Raw genomic sequence first — 17,291 nt, forward strand, 5'->3', positions numbered from 1 at the left:
TGGGACAAGGGAGAAGGGGGAAAAAGTCAACATGGTAGGATAGTATCAGATCCAGGTTTAAGATAGGCCTTAATTCTTTTTGTCAGGCAGGAGTGGTTGGATGTTTTAGTGGGAAAATGTTTTGGAGAATCGGAATATGGTATTTGACTTTATCCAACTCCCCCGCTTGCGGTAAATGTGTTTAAGGGTATTCATAGGGGAAGGTTAGCAGTGACATTGACAATGTTATTACAGGAGTCAATGGCAGGAATTTACTTTACTGCATTGCTGGAAAAGTGCATGACATTTTAGTGACAAAAACTATAAGCATTGCTCTTTTTTTTGCCTTGCCTTAATATGCACGTCCATGTTAATTTGTATGTCCATGTTAAATTGTATGTCCATGTTAAAAGCATTTACAAAAAAATCAAAAATGTACAAAAACTTTAAGTTTTGTTACCTTCTCACCTTCCCCCAGTTCCCGCCGCTGAACCTATCGAATACGCACAGTTTCCGTTCTACCTCAACGGCCTCCGAGAGACGGCGCAGTTTGTGGAAGCCATCGAGAGCGTCCGGGCCATCTGCAGCAACTACAGCCGCCAGGGGCTCCCCAGCTACCCCAATGGCTACCCGTTCCTTTTCTGGGAGCAGTACGTCAGCCTGCGCCACTGGCTCCTGCTCTCCATCAGCGTGGTGCTGGCCTGCGTCTTCCTGGTCTGCGCCGTGTTCCTCCTCAACCCCTGGACCGCCGGCATCATTGTGAGTAGGAGCCCACCTAACTGGGATTCACAGCCACAACCACCAAAAAAAAACAAAAAAACACATAAAAAAAAACAAAATGGCCCCTCTGGAGATTCTGAAACAGAAGAACAGATTAAAAAAGAGTGTTAGCAGTAATGAGATGAAACAGTAGCTAGTGCTAGTGTAGCTAGTGTTTTAAGCTCCCTCGCTCCGTTGTAGAATGCACAGTTATGCACCTCAGCACACTGGGTACAACGTTTTTCAACGAAGGGTAATTTTGTGGGCTGTCTCTCCGAGCAGCTCGCTTCATTTTTTCTTTCAGTTTTCCAGATTTTTTAGTCAGTCCCATGAAAACAGTGCTCCATTCAAGCTCTATGAATTCATCCTGTTAAAAGTAAATCACTGTTTACCGAAACACTAATTAGACTTTTATAACATCAACTTTATGTATGTATCAGTGGGGAACGTGTCTTTCTGTAGCTTTGCCCAAATTGAAACGTATGTTGTAAGGAAAGGCAGGGAGGCTAAGAGGGGAGAACAGGACCAGTGTTTTCATAGCCCTGTTCGTTGTGTTTATATTACACTGTCAGGGCAAGTTTGTTTAGTCTACGGAGGGCTTTTTCAGACATTTCAATGAAATGAATGTGAGGAGACAAGCAGGTTACCCAGGCAACCACATCTCCAGTGTTGCCTTTAAATATGGCTTTTCGTTCTTGTGTAGGTTTCTTTTTTTCCTTTCCAGACGCTTCCCGCGCTCTCTTACGGTTTCCAGCCCCTGTCCCCTTTTTTTTTTTTTTTTTTTTTTACTGCGGGGCAGTGTTTAAGCCATTTTCAGTGGCTTTAAAACCCCTCCAACAGGATTTCTGATTCCGTCCTCGTGCTTTACAAGACAGATAAAAGACAAAGTTATTGCCCGGCTTTGGCTTTTACCGTTTGCCTTTGTCGCTCCCCCCCCCCCACCCCACCCCACCCCACCCCACCCCCCTCCAACCTGACCACCCCACCCCACCCCACCCCCCTCCAACCTGACCACCAGCCCTTCCAGCTCTGATTTGTTTGCGTTCCACCTCCTCCCACCTCCTCCCGCCCCTCCGCTGCCATTTGCTTAAGCTGCCTTCCTTTATCCCCCACCCCCCCCCCCCCCCCTCCCCTCCTCCTGTCTCCTCCTTCAGAGGCACCAGGGTCCCTTAAACCTGAGGCCAATCAGCTGATAATGGCATTAGCCACCACCCCTGCTTGTCCTCTGTCATGGAACACAGGGCAGAGTTTTCACTGAATGAATGTCCACACACTTCACATGAGCGCTCTAAAGAGTCTGGCTACTTTCCATACAAATAAGAACATAAGAACTTAATCTTAATAATTTCATATGGGCATCCATTTGTCCCAGCCCTTTCCAACTCTCCATACCCTTTTTTGGGGCCTTGAGGAAAAAACGTCACACGATTAGTCAAGTTTTATGGACATGAACAGCAGCATTGATACATTAGCCAAAAGGAACATTATAAACAAAAAATGACCCCTTTATACATTCTGCTGAATAATTCTGTATGTTTGTTTTGTATAATCTGTGCCGTTTTCCCTCTCTAGGTCCTCGTACTGGCGCTGATGACAGTGGAGTTGTTTGGAATGATGGGTCTGATTGGCATCAAACTCAGTGCTGTTCCCGTGGTGATCCTCATCGCCTCCGTCGGCATCGGGGTGGAGTTCACCGTTCACGTAGCACTGGTGAGCAGAGGCATAACAACACACACACACACACACACACACACACACACACACACACACACACACACACACACACACACACACACACACTAGTGTTGTTATAGTAACACTTGTCATATTCTGTAAACTTTGAGAGTGGATTCTTGAATGTTAACTGAAGTGAAAACAGTTCAGGTCAGACCGAGAAACCTCTAAATGTTAACTTTTACACACATTCGCTCTGCTTCAGTCTTTTCTCAGTCGCCTTCACCGTTTTGCCTCTTATCCCTCACCAGGCCTTCCTCACTGCCATCGGCGACCGGAACAAGCGAGCCATCCTGGCCCTGGAGCACATGTTCGCCCCGGTGCTGGACGGGGCCTTCTCCACTCTGCTGGGCGTCCTCATGCTGGCCGGCTCCGAGTTCGACTTCATCGTCAGGTGAGGGATTCCTCCTCCAAGCGCCCTCTCCTCTTCTGGACGCTCCTCTCTCGACTTCTGCTTCATTTCACTACTCACCTTCTACTTGTCTGAGAGCAATGGCGCACAGGGGAAAATAACTCCTCTGCCAATTAATTTACAGAGGGTCATAATGTTTAATAATGTCTGACTGCTACCGCCTGTTTACAATGTATGTGCTTCAGCAGTGAACCTCTACAGAATAGATTAGCGATGTAGGCAGTCATTTCAGGTGTAGGAATTAGTCAGTGAAGAAGAAAATGTATTCATTTGAATCTGGAGAGGCCCTGGAGGCCATAAACTTAACGCCTGGGAGGCGTGGTGCATATTTCTCCCTCAGTCGGTATGAGTTGAGCTGTTAAGTGTTACATTACGCCTTTCATCTGTCATTAGGGGAGTAACCAATACGATTCCCAAGAGATGTCTTTGTGGGTGGGGGGGGGGGGGGTTCTGGAGTGTTAATATCTCTAATGCACTTGTATGCATAGCGCTCCTTTGATGTGGATGACTTTGCAGAATGAGAAGGGGAGGGGGGTGGGGTGGGATGGGGCAGAGTTGGTGTTCAGGCCTCCATGTCACATAGGAATCTACCTGAGAGACCAGTCAGGCGTGAAAGCCATTTCCCTGCAAACCCCCCACCCTCAACGCTCTCTCTTTGTTTCGCTCTTTGTGGTGTGTGTGTTCGGTGTATGTGTGCATGTATGTTGTGTGTATGTGTGCATGTGTGTGGTGTGTGTGTGTGTGTGTGTGTGTGCATGTATGTGCTTGCACATATAAGTATTACGGGTGGAAGAACAACTGAAAACTCACTGTACTGTAACCTTTACTTACGTTAAAGGGCTCCCCATAATATAACAGTATGCAACAATTGGCCACTTCTTGAGGTATGCTTTTACAGGCAACTAGTTTTGGTTTCATCTTCAAACTCATTTTGATGGTATATGGTCATGTGAAGGACAGATAAACCCACCTATCATTCTCCATAGCCACCCAGGCTGTGCACTGTGTGATTCTGTGGTTCGGATCGGACCACCGTCGTTAAAATGTAAGAAAAGCTTTCACAGCATGGCATCAGACACTATATCGCCAAAAGACACCCGCTTAGCATGCTGGCATTTTTTTTTTTAATCAGTGCCAGCTGTGCTGTTGTTGGTGTTTGGTAGGGTTTTGCACGTCTTTGATGTAGTTAGCTCACTAGCTTTAGACCAAACTCCTCACTGTTGCTTTGTCAAACCTCAATGTCTCCCTGCCGAATAGTTTCAGGAGCCTTTAAAATGGTTTCACACCAGCTAATATAACTGTCGTTATGATTTCAGCAACAGCGAGGAGGGCAGTGCTCGTAAAACCAACTTCTTTCCTCAGAGTAAACATGCTATTTTCGTTTAAAATCATTGTTGGCGTAAACTAGTAAACTAGTAAGTGGTTCCTCACATAAAAGTTCTAGTTCTTCAGAACTCATTAGTTCAGAACATCAGTGCATAGAAACAGGCTGATCAAGGTTGGCTATGGTTATCGCTTCACAACCCTGCAAATGGGTGAATGAAAGAAAACACAAACACACACACACACACACACACACACACACACACACACACACACACGCACACACACACACACACGCACATACACACACACACGCACATACACACACACACAAACGCACTTACACACAAACACACACACACACACACACACAAACACACAAACACTCACACACACCCACACATACACACACACATACACGCACTCACACACACCCACACACACCCACACCCACACACACACACACACAGAGGGTGAGGAGCGTGGCGTCTTTCCTCACCTCCTGAAACAGCAGGCAGTATCTGCCAACGAGTATCAGTAAATATGTGCGATTCTCTTTGAAGCGCATGTTGGGGAGGTCAAATGCGCCTCCCCACAACAGCCTGACTTTATGGAGTCCCATTTCCTGCATCTGCATATGCTGTGCTAATGTTTCACACAGAGCCCTGTGTCATTTAATCACATGCAATTAAAATACAATGCTGGGTGATAACTCCAGCCAACATTTATGACGACATTTATGGTGTTCCATCATGCTATTATAAACATTTTAATTTCACCAAACCATCCCGTGTGTTTTGAGATCCATGGTGCTGCACACAGCATTTGGAAAAGCAGAGGGTATAGAACGTTTATTGTATTTTTGCAGTCTTGCAGAAATGAGTGTTCCCCTGGCTTTCCCTGTCAGATCCTGTGAATATTTGGAGTCCAAACAGATCCCACGGGCTCTCTCTGCAGGGCATGCGTTTGGTGAAGACAGAGGTTTCCTTTTTTCTTCTTTTCACTCGAGGCATTAAAAACAACATCTTGTGCAACATATATATATATATATCACACTGCATCCATCCCTAGACCCGTTCAGTTCCCTAAATCATCTGTAAATCCAAGGGCCTCTCATACAGATGGCATAATGCTCTGGGATCAGCTTTACAGCACATCCCATAACGTACACAGTTAGAATCCACACAGGAGAGACCTGATAGTCGGTAAGCTCTCCTAGTATTGTACCGGGAGGCCATCTTCGCTTTGGCCTGGCGTGTGATGGTATACTTTAAACCGCTGCGATCCTTTTACCAATTGCGACCGGTCTTATTTACAGAAGGAAATTCTAGCGTCTGGCATTTTTTGGGGGGGCGGGTCACACAGAGCTACCGCACACTTCTCTACTGTAAGTCGATTTCAAAGGATACATCTAATGGGTGGTTTGATTGAACCCAGGCTTCCAGCTCCAGTGTAAACACGGAGGCCTCCCTCAGCCTCTTCACCACTGTAGCTTGCCTAAATAAGGGGCTCCAGCCTGCAGCCTTCACCCCGGGCAGGGCTGGGCCAGGCTGGCTGGTTTGCTCGGGTTTTGCGTTGCTGCGCGTTGTCTGCTTCTGCGGAAAAACTTGGCCACCGCCACCGCAGCAGCAACAGCAACACTGAAGTGGTCACCCTCCCAGGCTCTCAATTAAATGAGAAAACACAAACGACGGCCCGCTTTGAAGTCACGGCGCAATCGAAATAAACACGCCAACGTCTCGGGCTTTGAAGTCTCGAAAGCTCAGTACGAATAAACATGACGACTCCTCTGTGAAGTTCAAGGCCTGATCAAAAGAGGCCCGTCAAACCCCATTTGCAATTGAGACCGTAGGTACCCAGTCTTCCAGCTCGGTATTCAAAGCCACAGCGGCTTCTGTACAAGTTAAGACACAACCACCGAAACTAAATAGAACAGTAATAATAATTACTATAATTATTATTTATCCTAAAATACTATAATTAAAAAATTGCAAAAAAAAGTGAGAGATGTAACAAGACAGCCAATTAGACTAGACATGCCAACTAGACGTGCTAAACACACTCAAACAGTGCGTGTACACAAGAGAGTTTCCGTGCCGAGCCCCAACAGTGACTAGCAGGCGGCTGCTGCATCTCCGAGGGAGGGAGACCTACTGTTCCTCCTCCTCCTGCACGGTGGACCCCAGCAGTAAAAGCAGCACCCCTGGACTCCCTCGGGCTGGGCCAAGTGCCCAAGAAGATCACTTATAAATGTGTCAGTGTGTTAAGTCTGAGTCCCAGCTGTGGTGCATACCAGCTGGCAGGAACATACCCGCCCCAATGCGCACACACACACACACACAGACACACACACACACACACACATAGTCCACACTCTTTTACAGTCACTCATTCACCCACCCAAGCTTAACAGTGTTTGAAAGGGAGGATGGGGCATGTCCCATTCATTAGTGCGGTGTGTCTGCCTTTGTGATATCTTTCATCCTTGTGGAATTACTTAAACACCTCCAACACTAACAGGAGAAATGGTAGAGCCATGAGTTCAACACAGTAGAGCACAGGCCGCCTCTAATAGAATTGTAATGAAATGAGACATTTGACAAAACCACAAACCAGTCCACAGGTTTTATACGATGTTGAACTATACGTTTCAATCTATTTCTTTTAGCAAGATTTTGGCTGCAGTGGTTGGGTGGAACCATGTTGGGTTTTTTTTTTGTACTCTTCTGAAGTGTTTTTTTTCTCCATCTATTTGAAATGGCCAGCAGCACATATTTTGACAGAGGTGTGCTTTGGATAATAACTATTTATGTGAAAGCTGGGCCATTTAGACTAATCCACTTTGCCCTAGTTAAGCATTTACATTCAAGGGCCTTTTCATCAAGTCTTTAATTGCATATTTCAGGCGCTCAGAACTGCTGACAGACGATACCCACCTCAGTGTGGATTTCAGATTTTTTTTTTTTTCTTTTTCTTCGCCGCAGTCACACTGGCCTTGGCAGATAAGAGTGGCCCACCTCGGATCAAAGCGAAACACAAAACATAATTATTTCACGAAGAGCGATCAAATGTTCCCAGAGATTAAAATAGCGACGCCTCAGCCACGCCACAGATCGAGTCCGCGCAGAGAGATTGGGGAACCGAGTGAGGAAAGGAGCGAGAGAGGGTGAAATGGAGAAAAGTGGCACAAAAATAAATAAATAATACGGAGAAGAGTGAAAGGAGAGGCCCAAATGGTTACGGCATTCCTCCTCCTCTTAGACTAAATTGTTTAAGTTCACCCTTCACTTCATTTGCGCTGTTTTCTTTTTTTCTTTTCCCTCTTTTTCTTCGAGAGAGGGAGGGAGGTCCCTGTCCCGCCACACAGCCTTGCCTTGCTCTCTCTCTCTTTCTCTCCGCATTCCTCTTTTCCCCCATGTGTGATTGTATTTCACGCCCTTCCACCCTCCTCCCGCTCGCCCTACCCCTCTCTCTCTCTCTCTGCCTATGAATTAATCAACTAATTATATTTCCTCTCTCGCCCCTTTTGCTTCGCTGCTTAAACATCTAATCTCGTTTGAAGACTTAGTCTGATTAAAGGTAACTGTTTCTTTCCTATTCCTCTGGTGTCAGTCTGTCTGTCTGTGGTGGGTGTGGTGAATCAGTTTTTTTGTCAACATGTCGTAACTTAGTGTCATTTTGATAAATGCCCTTGTCTGTCTGTCTGTCTGTTTGCTTTATGAGTAACATGTCTGTCATCGGTCTCCTTTTTGCAGATACTTCTTTGCCGTGCTCGCGATCTTAACCGTGTTGGGGGTCCTGAACGGACTGGTGCTGCTCCCCGTGCTCTTGTCTTATTTCGGGCCCTACCCAGAGGTAAGTGCACGTGCGTCTGTGTGTGTGTGCATGTGTGTGTGTGTGTGTGTGCGTGTGTGTGTGTGTGTGTGTGTGTGTGTGTGTGTGTGTGCGTGTGTGTGTGGTATGTGTGTGTGGTATGTGTGTGTGTGTGTGTGTGTATTTCTTTAAGTCGTTCCATGTGGGATTGGTCCACATACCACGGCAGGCCAGAGGCATGATCTCAGAAAACTGTTCCTTTCATTTCCTCCATGCACCTCCCAGAGGACCCTCTTGGACTGTGTCACTTCACGGCAAATCATTTACATGCCTTTACGCAATATTAGTGCTCTCTCTCAAGAGCAAGAACATATATCTTAAAACAGCCATTTTTTTATCTTCTAAATGTATTTATTATTATGAATTATATAATTACATCAATACATTGTTATTGTTTTATTCTTCTTCTTGTTCTTATTCTTATGATTATTACCAATAAAATATTTATTTATTTATTTATTCATTTATTCATTCAATTTGACTTAATCTGTTATAACTAAAAGTGTTTTTGTTTTTGTTTTTGTATGTCTCAGGTGTCGCCCGTGGACGGACGGAGCCAGCTGCCCACCCCCTCACCCGAGCCGCCCCCGCAGGTGGTCCGCTTTGCCGTGCGCCCCCGCCACACCACCACCACGGGCACCGGCTCAGACTCGTCGGACTCCGAGTACGGCTCTAACACCACCGTGTCCGGCATCAGCCAGGAGCTGCAGCAGTATGACCTCCGGCCCAGCAGGGGGAAGCCTTCCGCCCGGCCGGAGGAGGTGCGGCTAGGCCCACTGGGCCGCCAGTCTACACATCAGGTGGACTTGCCTGCCTACCCAGTGCCCTCGGTGAGCATTAGAATGATTTGCTATTAGCAATGATTTGCAACAAACCATGAATGCCCAGTACCCTATCTCTATTCAAAAAATGATGCAAAGTCCTTATCTTACGTTTTTAAGCTACCATATAGGTATATTTCTATCAAACTATACCATACCACTATAAAACTCATACTCATACCAGCTAAATGAATGACCTTGATCTATGTTTTCATTGGGATGAACATAAAACATGCAAGGCCCTTCATGACCTATCCAATCTTGTTCATTTAAATGGAAAAAGGACTCGCTAACTGCTACACGTCCACCATGTCCATGCTCATTGCTTCTCTTGAAAGCACACTTTCAGGACTGTATAGATCTCTATTCACACCTTTTCCTCCCCTGATGCTTCACTTTCAGGACTGTATAGATCTCTATTCACGCCTTTTCTCCCCCTGATGCTTCACTTTCAGGACTGTATAGATCTGTATTCACACCTTTTCTTCCTCCTCCCAGGCGTTGCACTCTGACCCGCGGCAGCCTCAGCCCTACCGCTCCGGCCACGCGCCCCACCCTCAGGAAGCCGCCGCGCCGCCTCACCTCGCCCGCCGCTACAGCAGCAAAGACCCCAAGAGGGACCAGAGCGCCGGCCACCAGCACCAGCAGTACCGCCGCCAGCCAGCACCTCCGCCCCCCTCGCAGCCCCAGCCCCAGCCCCAACCCCAACCCCCGCCCCCCCACCGGCCGCGCATGGACGCTTTCGAAACCGCTACTGACCCCCACGCCGGGAGCCGCTACCCCGAAGGCCCCACGGGCCACAGCAGGGAGCGCTCGGCAGGGCAGCAGCACCACCGCTCGCGGGCGCACCACCAACACCACCCGCACCCCTCGTCCAACCCGGCCTACGGCCAGCCCATCACCACGGTGACGGCCTCGGCGTCGGTCACCGTGGCCGTGCACAGCCCCAGCTACCCCCAGCCCTTCACCCTGCCCGACAGCTACCCCCGTCAGCCCTTCCAGGAGACGTACTCGGACAGCAGCAGCAGTGGCGGCAGCCCGTCATTCCAGGATCCACACGTGCCCTCGCGAGACTCCGTCAGGCACCGCAGGTCCCACCTAGAGGGCATGGAGCTTCAGGACATGGAGTATGACGCCCCCAGTGGCCGGCATCGGGACGCCTCCAGCTGAGGTGAGAGATGAGGGGACTAGAGTCTGAGAGACCTAGTGGGAGGGTTTCCTAGAAAACAATATTTGAGTCAAAAGTGGTTAGCTTGGTTAAAAGTACACCATCATTCAGTTACTTGTTATTTGATTTGATTCAATTTTTATTTGACTCGCTCAATTGGTGCTGCTCGTGCCACAATTCAAAGTTCGGGGCCAAGGGAGATTTAGCAGTATGGTTGCTAACCTTAGAGGAGCAAGTCACTTTGCGTCAGCAGCAAGCTGCCTTCCTCAAGGCCCACAGACTCATTCGGAAAGCTGTCTTCTAGAAACCGCTAATTTAACAACAAGAAATATGTCATACGTGTTTATTCGATATTTCTCGGTTCCCGTTGACCCAAATACAGTGTTCATTGCCGTCCTCATTTTTTCATGAAATGTTCCACCTCCGTCTTCGAGTGTTTTGTCAGATCGTGACCTCTCCGAGACCAAGCGCAGAATATAATTTGTAATTGGAATGCGTGTTGGCTTTGACAAGCTTCCGAAGGCACGCTGTGGTGTACCAGCAAGTGCATAGTTTGGCATTTATGGTCATACAGGAGACATGACATCATATGACAGTTAGATTTTACAACAGTTGTGTAACATGAACTCATCAGCACGGCTCTGAAACCTCGCCAGCCACCGCCACTCCCAGCCAAACAGGATTATCATTTCTAGGATTTAGTTGAAGTTGGTGTTACTTTATGACTTTTTTCATTTTCAAGACATGGCAGAATATTTGTAACTTCTTTTATCATGCTTCAGCCTCGTCGCGCTTTCAGTGCTACATTTGCCGGCTGGCATACATTTGTGTTTCACTGTGCATAGTCTGAAGTGGTTGTTTTTCCTGTCTTCGCAGGGTTAGAGAAGACCAAGCACAATGGCCAAAGATGGGACCTACCCTTCTGCTCCTGAGTCTTCAGGGTAGGGGCTGGGGAGGGGAAGACTTGGACCAGCAGCACTTCCTTGGTGCTTCACCCTTACTGTATAACATAGTGTACAATTATGTTTTTTTTTTTTGTTAGATATTTCTATAAGTATTTAAAGAATGTGTACACACATGTAAATACATAAAAAAACAAAAGTAGCTATTATTGTTTGTTTATTTGTTTGTTGTCGGGGGTGTTTTCAGACACCTCGTTTCCGAGTTTGTTTTCAAAACGGTCTGGAGGACATCAGGGGCGGCGTTCGTATGTGTGATCCTGTCGTTACTGTTCACTCGTCTTGTGTATCTGTGCCATGAGGAAGCTTCACCCTAGACGGACAACTTCAGCAGAAAACAGTTGCTGCTTAATAACATTGTATAATGTACATGTATAATTCTATGCAATTATTTTCATTTGTAATATAGAAGTGTGTGCGTGTGTGTGTGTGTATGTATGTGCAGGTGTGTTTGTGTGGGTTATGATTGTGTTTGGAGCCTGAACAAGTGTGTCTTTCCTGAGGTCACTCTTTACTCTACTAGGCAGTCTTACGTAGAAAACATTACAGAGTTAAAACAAAATGCTAGCAATGATGGTGAGCTAATATCATTTTTTTTTATTTTGGCCATACAAAGTTCAACTTTAGCTTGATTGACATATAGTTTTATTTTGACCATGCTATGTTCAACTTTAGCTTGATGGACATATAGTTTGTAAAAGACAACATTCAGCAGTCCCCTGGTGCCATCTGTAGGGGGCGCTCTTCAGAAAACACATTTCCATTTTCCTCTGTGAACCTGGTCCTTCACTATTTACCTCTGCAATGGGACTCAGGTAAACTCAGACTGAGCATAGCCTTCTTATTAAGGTGCGTATTAAGTCATTCACAGTACAAGATACAGATACATCGACACGAGTTGTAGGTTATTTGTAATGTCAGGTGTTAGTCAGTGCAGTAGGAGAGGACACAGCCCTCTTCTCTGGTATAGTAACGAGAAGTACTGAGGAGAACATTTGATTGAATGCAGCCATACTGCCCTCTGTCCCTCTTACAGCAGTCTGAGGACTAGCCGTAGGTAGAAAGGATTGAGGTCGACTGTACTGCATGTTGAGAGGATCCTCCAGGGTTAAATGGTAGACATAATTGAGTGAAGCATTTCATATTTCACTAAGTGATTTATTCACGGTATTTTTTGCTCTTATAGTGGTGGTACTATGAAAAAGTTCTGTTAAGCTATTCTTCAAATTTGTATGGCCTGATGTTGAATAATAATGGTGCTTGTGTGTGGTCATAGTTTAAACAAGAGAGACTCTTCAAAAAGGCCTGCACTGCGTGTGTTTGTGTATGTGATTGTGTGTGTGTGTGTGTGTGTGTGTGTGTGTGTGTGTGTGTGTGTGTGTGTGTGAACAATAGTGTGTGCGTGTGTTTGTGTGTATGCCTGTGTGCACATTTGAAGGTGCACAAATGTGTCTGTTAAAATGTTTTATCACAAATCTGTGGTAGTATAAAAAAATAATTTACTGTTAAACTTTGAAACACGCTATGCGTGGAAATTATGACGAGTCATACATAGAAAAATATGTTTGGTTTGTTTGTCGTTTGCTTGTTGTTTTTCCTTTCGTTTTCGGTTTGGTTTGGTTTGCCTTTCGTGACAACCGTAGCTCTGTAGTTAGGCCATTTCCCTCAGAAATTTGCTCTGAATCTATCTGCTCACATTTGGGGCATCTTTCACTGTATCAGGCCATTTAGTGTCGACCCTTGCTTCACATGTATGGACTCATCAAAGGTGGAGAGGGTGAAAGACTACACACTACACAACTGTACTCTGTGCCGTCATATACCTGTTTTGGAATATTGACCAGTATTGTATAGCTACATATTCTGTGCAATACATCTTCTTTTTTTTTTTTTTGGTTTGTCATTACTCAGATTTTGATCAAGGTGTAAGCTGAAACTATACCTACGGTAATAATATCTGAATCAACCAGGAACTCAATAAGCGAAAGCGAACTAGCCGATAAGCTCACTGTGTGTTTTAAGTCTATAAGCTACACAACTGGCATTGCAAAGGTTGTGCACTAAATGGCCTATCTGACCTCTTCAATGACAAGAACCACAACTGCTGGCCCCCGGTTTAAGCACACGAAAGTCTCACTTGACCTCACCTCATAAAACGTCCACCGTGTACGAACACAGCACTAATTGGAAGTCCACCACCTCCCCTTACACCGTCGGGAGGCAAATGGTGTTTGTAAAAGCTTGTGGGGTCAGGTTTTTAGTCGTTCATTTTCTGCCAGTTTGCTTCAGTCACTCTTTCATCCTTTTCCGTCCCCTCAGTTTGTCCTGTCATAAAACAAAAAGTAGACTTCTGTTCCTGTAGTGGTCTCCGTGTTGTGTTGCATATATAACTTCTGTGTATCGTCCTCTCGTCTTGTCAGTAATTTGCGTGACCATATCTTTTTAGACCACATCTTTCTTTTTCTTATTCTTCCTGATGTAACATTGGCAGAGAATGGACCCAAAACATGGCTGGCAACTATTGTATTTTGAAATATTTTATTATTTTTTTACATTTGGTTTTGCAATATTTATATTTTTGTATTATACTTTTTTTTTTGGTTGTGTGTTGATTTTTTTTTCCAGTTATGGTCAAAATGCCAGTTGGTGACAAATGCAGGGATTTTTATGTTGAAAAACACTATTACAGTTTTTGTTTTTACATTAATGGATTGTTGATCTGTATAAAGTGCTTACTAATGTTAAATAGGACAAAAGAGTATATAACACTTTACATCATCGATTTGTCATAGCTCTTAGAGGACTTTTAATCAATGGTTTTGCAGACGGCCATTTTCCTCACTCGGAGTGGATGTATGTTGTTTCAGTTACAAAGATAAATGTATGCCATATAATTTATTTATATGAAAATTTATTTTTGTAGTGTACATAGTAGTTGTCAAGTTATTTGACAAAAGTATATTTTTAAAGAGTTTATATGTAATGCTACCAATTTTGTGGAAATATAACAAGAGAAAATACATTAAGGTACAGGCACACTTTCATTGCTAACTTGTTCTCAGACAAACTAAGGTCCCCCACAGTATTACTATAGGAGAGTGTGATGCTCTTGCAGCTGGTTTTTTGGTTTGTGAAAGGCTAGCCATGAAAGTAGAGAAATCGTACTAGCTCTCTTAATAATAATGTTCAAACACTGATAGAATTCTAACAAATAAAAGAACACTATAACTTATTTGTCTCTTTGTCTATAACTTTAATAAATAAATTTAAAGAAAAAAAAAAGTTATGTGTGACTGCATTGATTTTTCTGAATGTACAGGGTTATTCTACAAACACTTGTGCACAAAAAGATGTGTTTGATTTGGCTTAACACGTGTGCACAAAAAGATGTGTTTGATTTGGCTTAACTTATGTCCTATTGTGTAAAACTAAACCAGATGAATACCAAGTGGAAACAGTTTGAATTAATACATGTCTCAAAGGCATGGCTACATAACCTTGCCCAAAGATTTTAAACTTGCTGACATCTGGTCACACGTTCGACCCCCCCCAACCCCCCCCCCCCCCCCAACCCCACTGCTGGCTGCACTCCGCTCCATTCGTCCCGTTAGCCCTCTCCCGTATGCCTTTGATTGACAGCTTTATGGACTGCAAGGAAATTGGTTGTAGTTACAATACAGCTGGAACGTTCTGAGTAATGAAAAAAAGCACACAGCCTTGAAAACGTCCTGATGGGAACAGGTTTGGGCTCCCCTTCTCTGAACCGCGTGGATGGTGGTGGCCAAAACGTTCCTCATGCTTGTTCCAATAGACCCGAGACCTGCCTAAGAGTAATGTGCGTGGCCCTTTATGTCACCGTGCCCTGCATAATTACTTTTTTACTACCCATAAAGTCATAATCTATAACTTGTTAGCCAATCAGCAGGGGTCTGTAGGCTGTGTGGTATGGGGGGGGGGGGGCTACATTGGAAGTTGTCAGGTGTGCTGTGGTGACCTGTAGAGAATGATGTAATGCTGCTGTTTGAGTTACGACTAGTAGCGTCTATGTTAAACTAATCAGGTTAGAAAGGTTACACTAACTTGCATGGTTTCAAACGTCAGTCCCCAAATCTTGTTTCCCCCCTCCCTCAAATTTATCAAAATACATTTGTTGATTGTTGTTGTTTTTGTTGGTAGTTTTTTTCTCAAATTTTCTCCACATCCAATCAACAAATTACTTTGAAGCCATTTTTGTGTTACCAACATTTTCATGGTTAACTTGTGAACTAAAATCGAAACAGCATATACTGACCAAAGTAACTCATTTTACCAATTTTAGTCGTCATGCTACTATGTTCCAAACATCCAGAAAATCCTTGGATTCCTGTTTTCTGTACAGAAATATCTGTCAAACTCTTTGCCTTGAAATGGGAGACCAATCACCTTGCTACCACACTAAAGAGCTTTCCTTACACATTCAGAAGACTTCGAAATTCGAAATTGGCCCGTAATCACAGCGTTCTTCTCCTTCGGAATGAAATTACCACCTGTCCGACACCACATTCTTGGAATTGTTCTTTGTTTCCATACAGTCACCATAAGCTTCCATAGATACTTCAAAACATCAGGTGCTCCTTTATAAACACACAAAGGTACTCCATTAGAGCCAGGAGAAGATGCAGCCCTTGTACATCGCACAACCTCTTGCACCTCTCTCCACCTAGGCGGGCCAGATACTCCTGAAGATACTCCTCTCCTGAAGATACTCCTGAAGATACTCCTGCAGATACTCAGATACTCCTGAAGATACTCCTGAAGATACTCAGATAATCCTGCAGATACTCAGATACTCCTGAAGATACTCCTGCAGATACTCCTGAAGTTACTCCTGAAGATACTCCTGAAGATACTCCTGCAGATACTCCTGAAGTTACTCCTGAAGATACTCCTGAAGATACTCAGATACTCCTGAAGATACTCCTGCAGATACTCAGATACTCCTGAAGATACTCCTGAAGATACTCCTGAAGATACTCCTGCAGATACTCAGATACTCCTGAAGATACTCCTCTCCTGCAGATACTCCTCTCTTGAAGATACTCCTGCTGATACTCCTGAAGACCTGCTGATACTCCTGTTGATACTCCTGCTGATACTCCTGCAGATACTCCTGAAGATACTCCTGCAGATACTCCTGCAAATACTCCTGCAGATACTCAGATACTCCTGCTGATACTCCTGCTGATACTCCTGAAGATACTCAGATACTCCTGAAGATACTCAGATACTCCTGAAGATACTCCTGCTGATACTCCTGCAGATACTCCTGAAGATACTCCTCTCCTGCAGATACTTCTGAAGTTACTCCTGAAGATACTCCTGAAGATACTCCTCTCCTGCAGATACTCCTGCAGATACTCCTGAAGTTACTCCTGAAGATACTCCTGAAGATACTCAGATACTCCTGCTGATACTCCTGAAGATACTCAGATACTCCTGAAGATACTCAGATACTCCTGCTGATACTCCTGCAGATACTCCTGAAGTCACTCCTGAAGATACTCCTGCAGATACTCAGATACTCTTGAAGATACTCCTGCTGATACTCCTGAAGATACTCAGATACTCCTGCAGATACTCAGATACTCCTGCAGATACTCCTGAAGATACTCCTGCAGATACTCCTGCAGATACTCCTCTCCTGAAGATACTCCTGAAGACCTGCTGATACTCCTGTTGATACTCCTGCTGATACTCCTGCTGATACTCCTGAAGATACTCAGATACTCCTGAAGATACTCCTGCTGATACTCCTGCAGATACTCCTCTCCTGCAGATACTCCTGAAGTTACTCCTGAAGATACTCCTGAAGATACTCCTCTCCTGCAGATACTCCTGCAGATACTCCTGAAGTTACTCCTGAAGATACTCCTGAAGATACTCAGATACTCCTGCTGATACTCCTGAAGATACTCAGATACTCCTGAAGATACTCAGATACTCCTGCTGATACTCCTGCTGATACTCAGATACTCCTGCTGATACTCCTGCTGATACTCAGATACTCCTGCTGATACTCCTGCTGATACTCAGATACTCCTGCTGATACTCAGATTCTCCTGAAGATACTCCTGCAGATACTCCTGCTGATACTCCTGCTGATACTCAGATACTCCTGCTGATACTCAGATACTCCTGCTGATACTCAGATACTCCTGCAGATACTCCTGCTGATACTCAGATACTCCTGCTGATACTCCTGCTGATACTCAGATACTCCTGCT

At 44.9% G+C, this 17,291-nt stretch overlaps 1 protein-coding gene across 1 annotated transcript in view; it reads left to right on the forward strand.

The window, feature by feature from the left end:
- Positions 1 to 14,310, forward strand: part of LOC105894152 (protein patched homolog 1) — a 38,457-nt gene extending 24,147 nt beyond the window's left edge. The window contains exons 15-21 of the mRNA XM_031584953.1: positions 458 to 738; positions 2,311 to 2,448; positions 2,724 to 2,866; positions 7,963 to 8,062; positions 8,614 to 8,910; positions 9,400 to 10,072; positions 10,946 to 14,310. Coding sequence (XP_031440813.1) covers positions 458 to 738; positions 2,311 to 2,448; positions 2,724 to 2,866; positions 7,963 to 8,062; positions 8,614 to 8,910; positions 9,400 to 10,071 — 1,631 coding nt within the window. The 3' untranslated portion in view covers position 10,072; positions 10,946 to 14,310. The remainder of the gene's footprint in view (positions 1 to 457; positions 739 to 2,310; positions 2,449 to 2,723; positions 2,867 to 7,962; positions 8,063 to 8,613; positions 8,911 to 9,399; positions 10,073 to 10,945) is intronic.
- Positions 14,311 to 17,291: the final 2,981 nt, after the last annotated feature.

Source organism: Clupea harengus, chromosome 18 (genome assembly GCF_900700415.2).
Source record: "Clupea harengus chromosome 18, Ch_v2.0.2, whole genome shotgun sequence".
NCBI lineage: Eukaryota > Metazoa > Chordata > Actinopteri > Clupeiformes > Clupeidae > Clupea > Clupea harengus.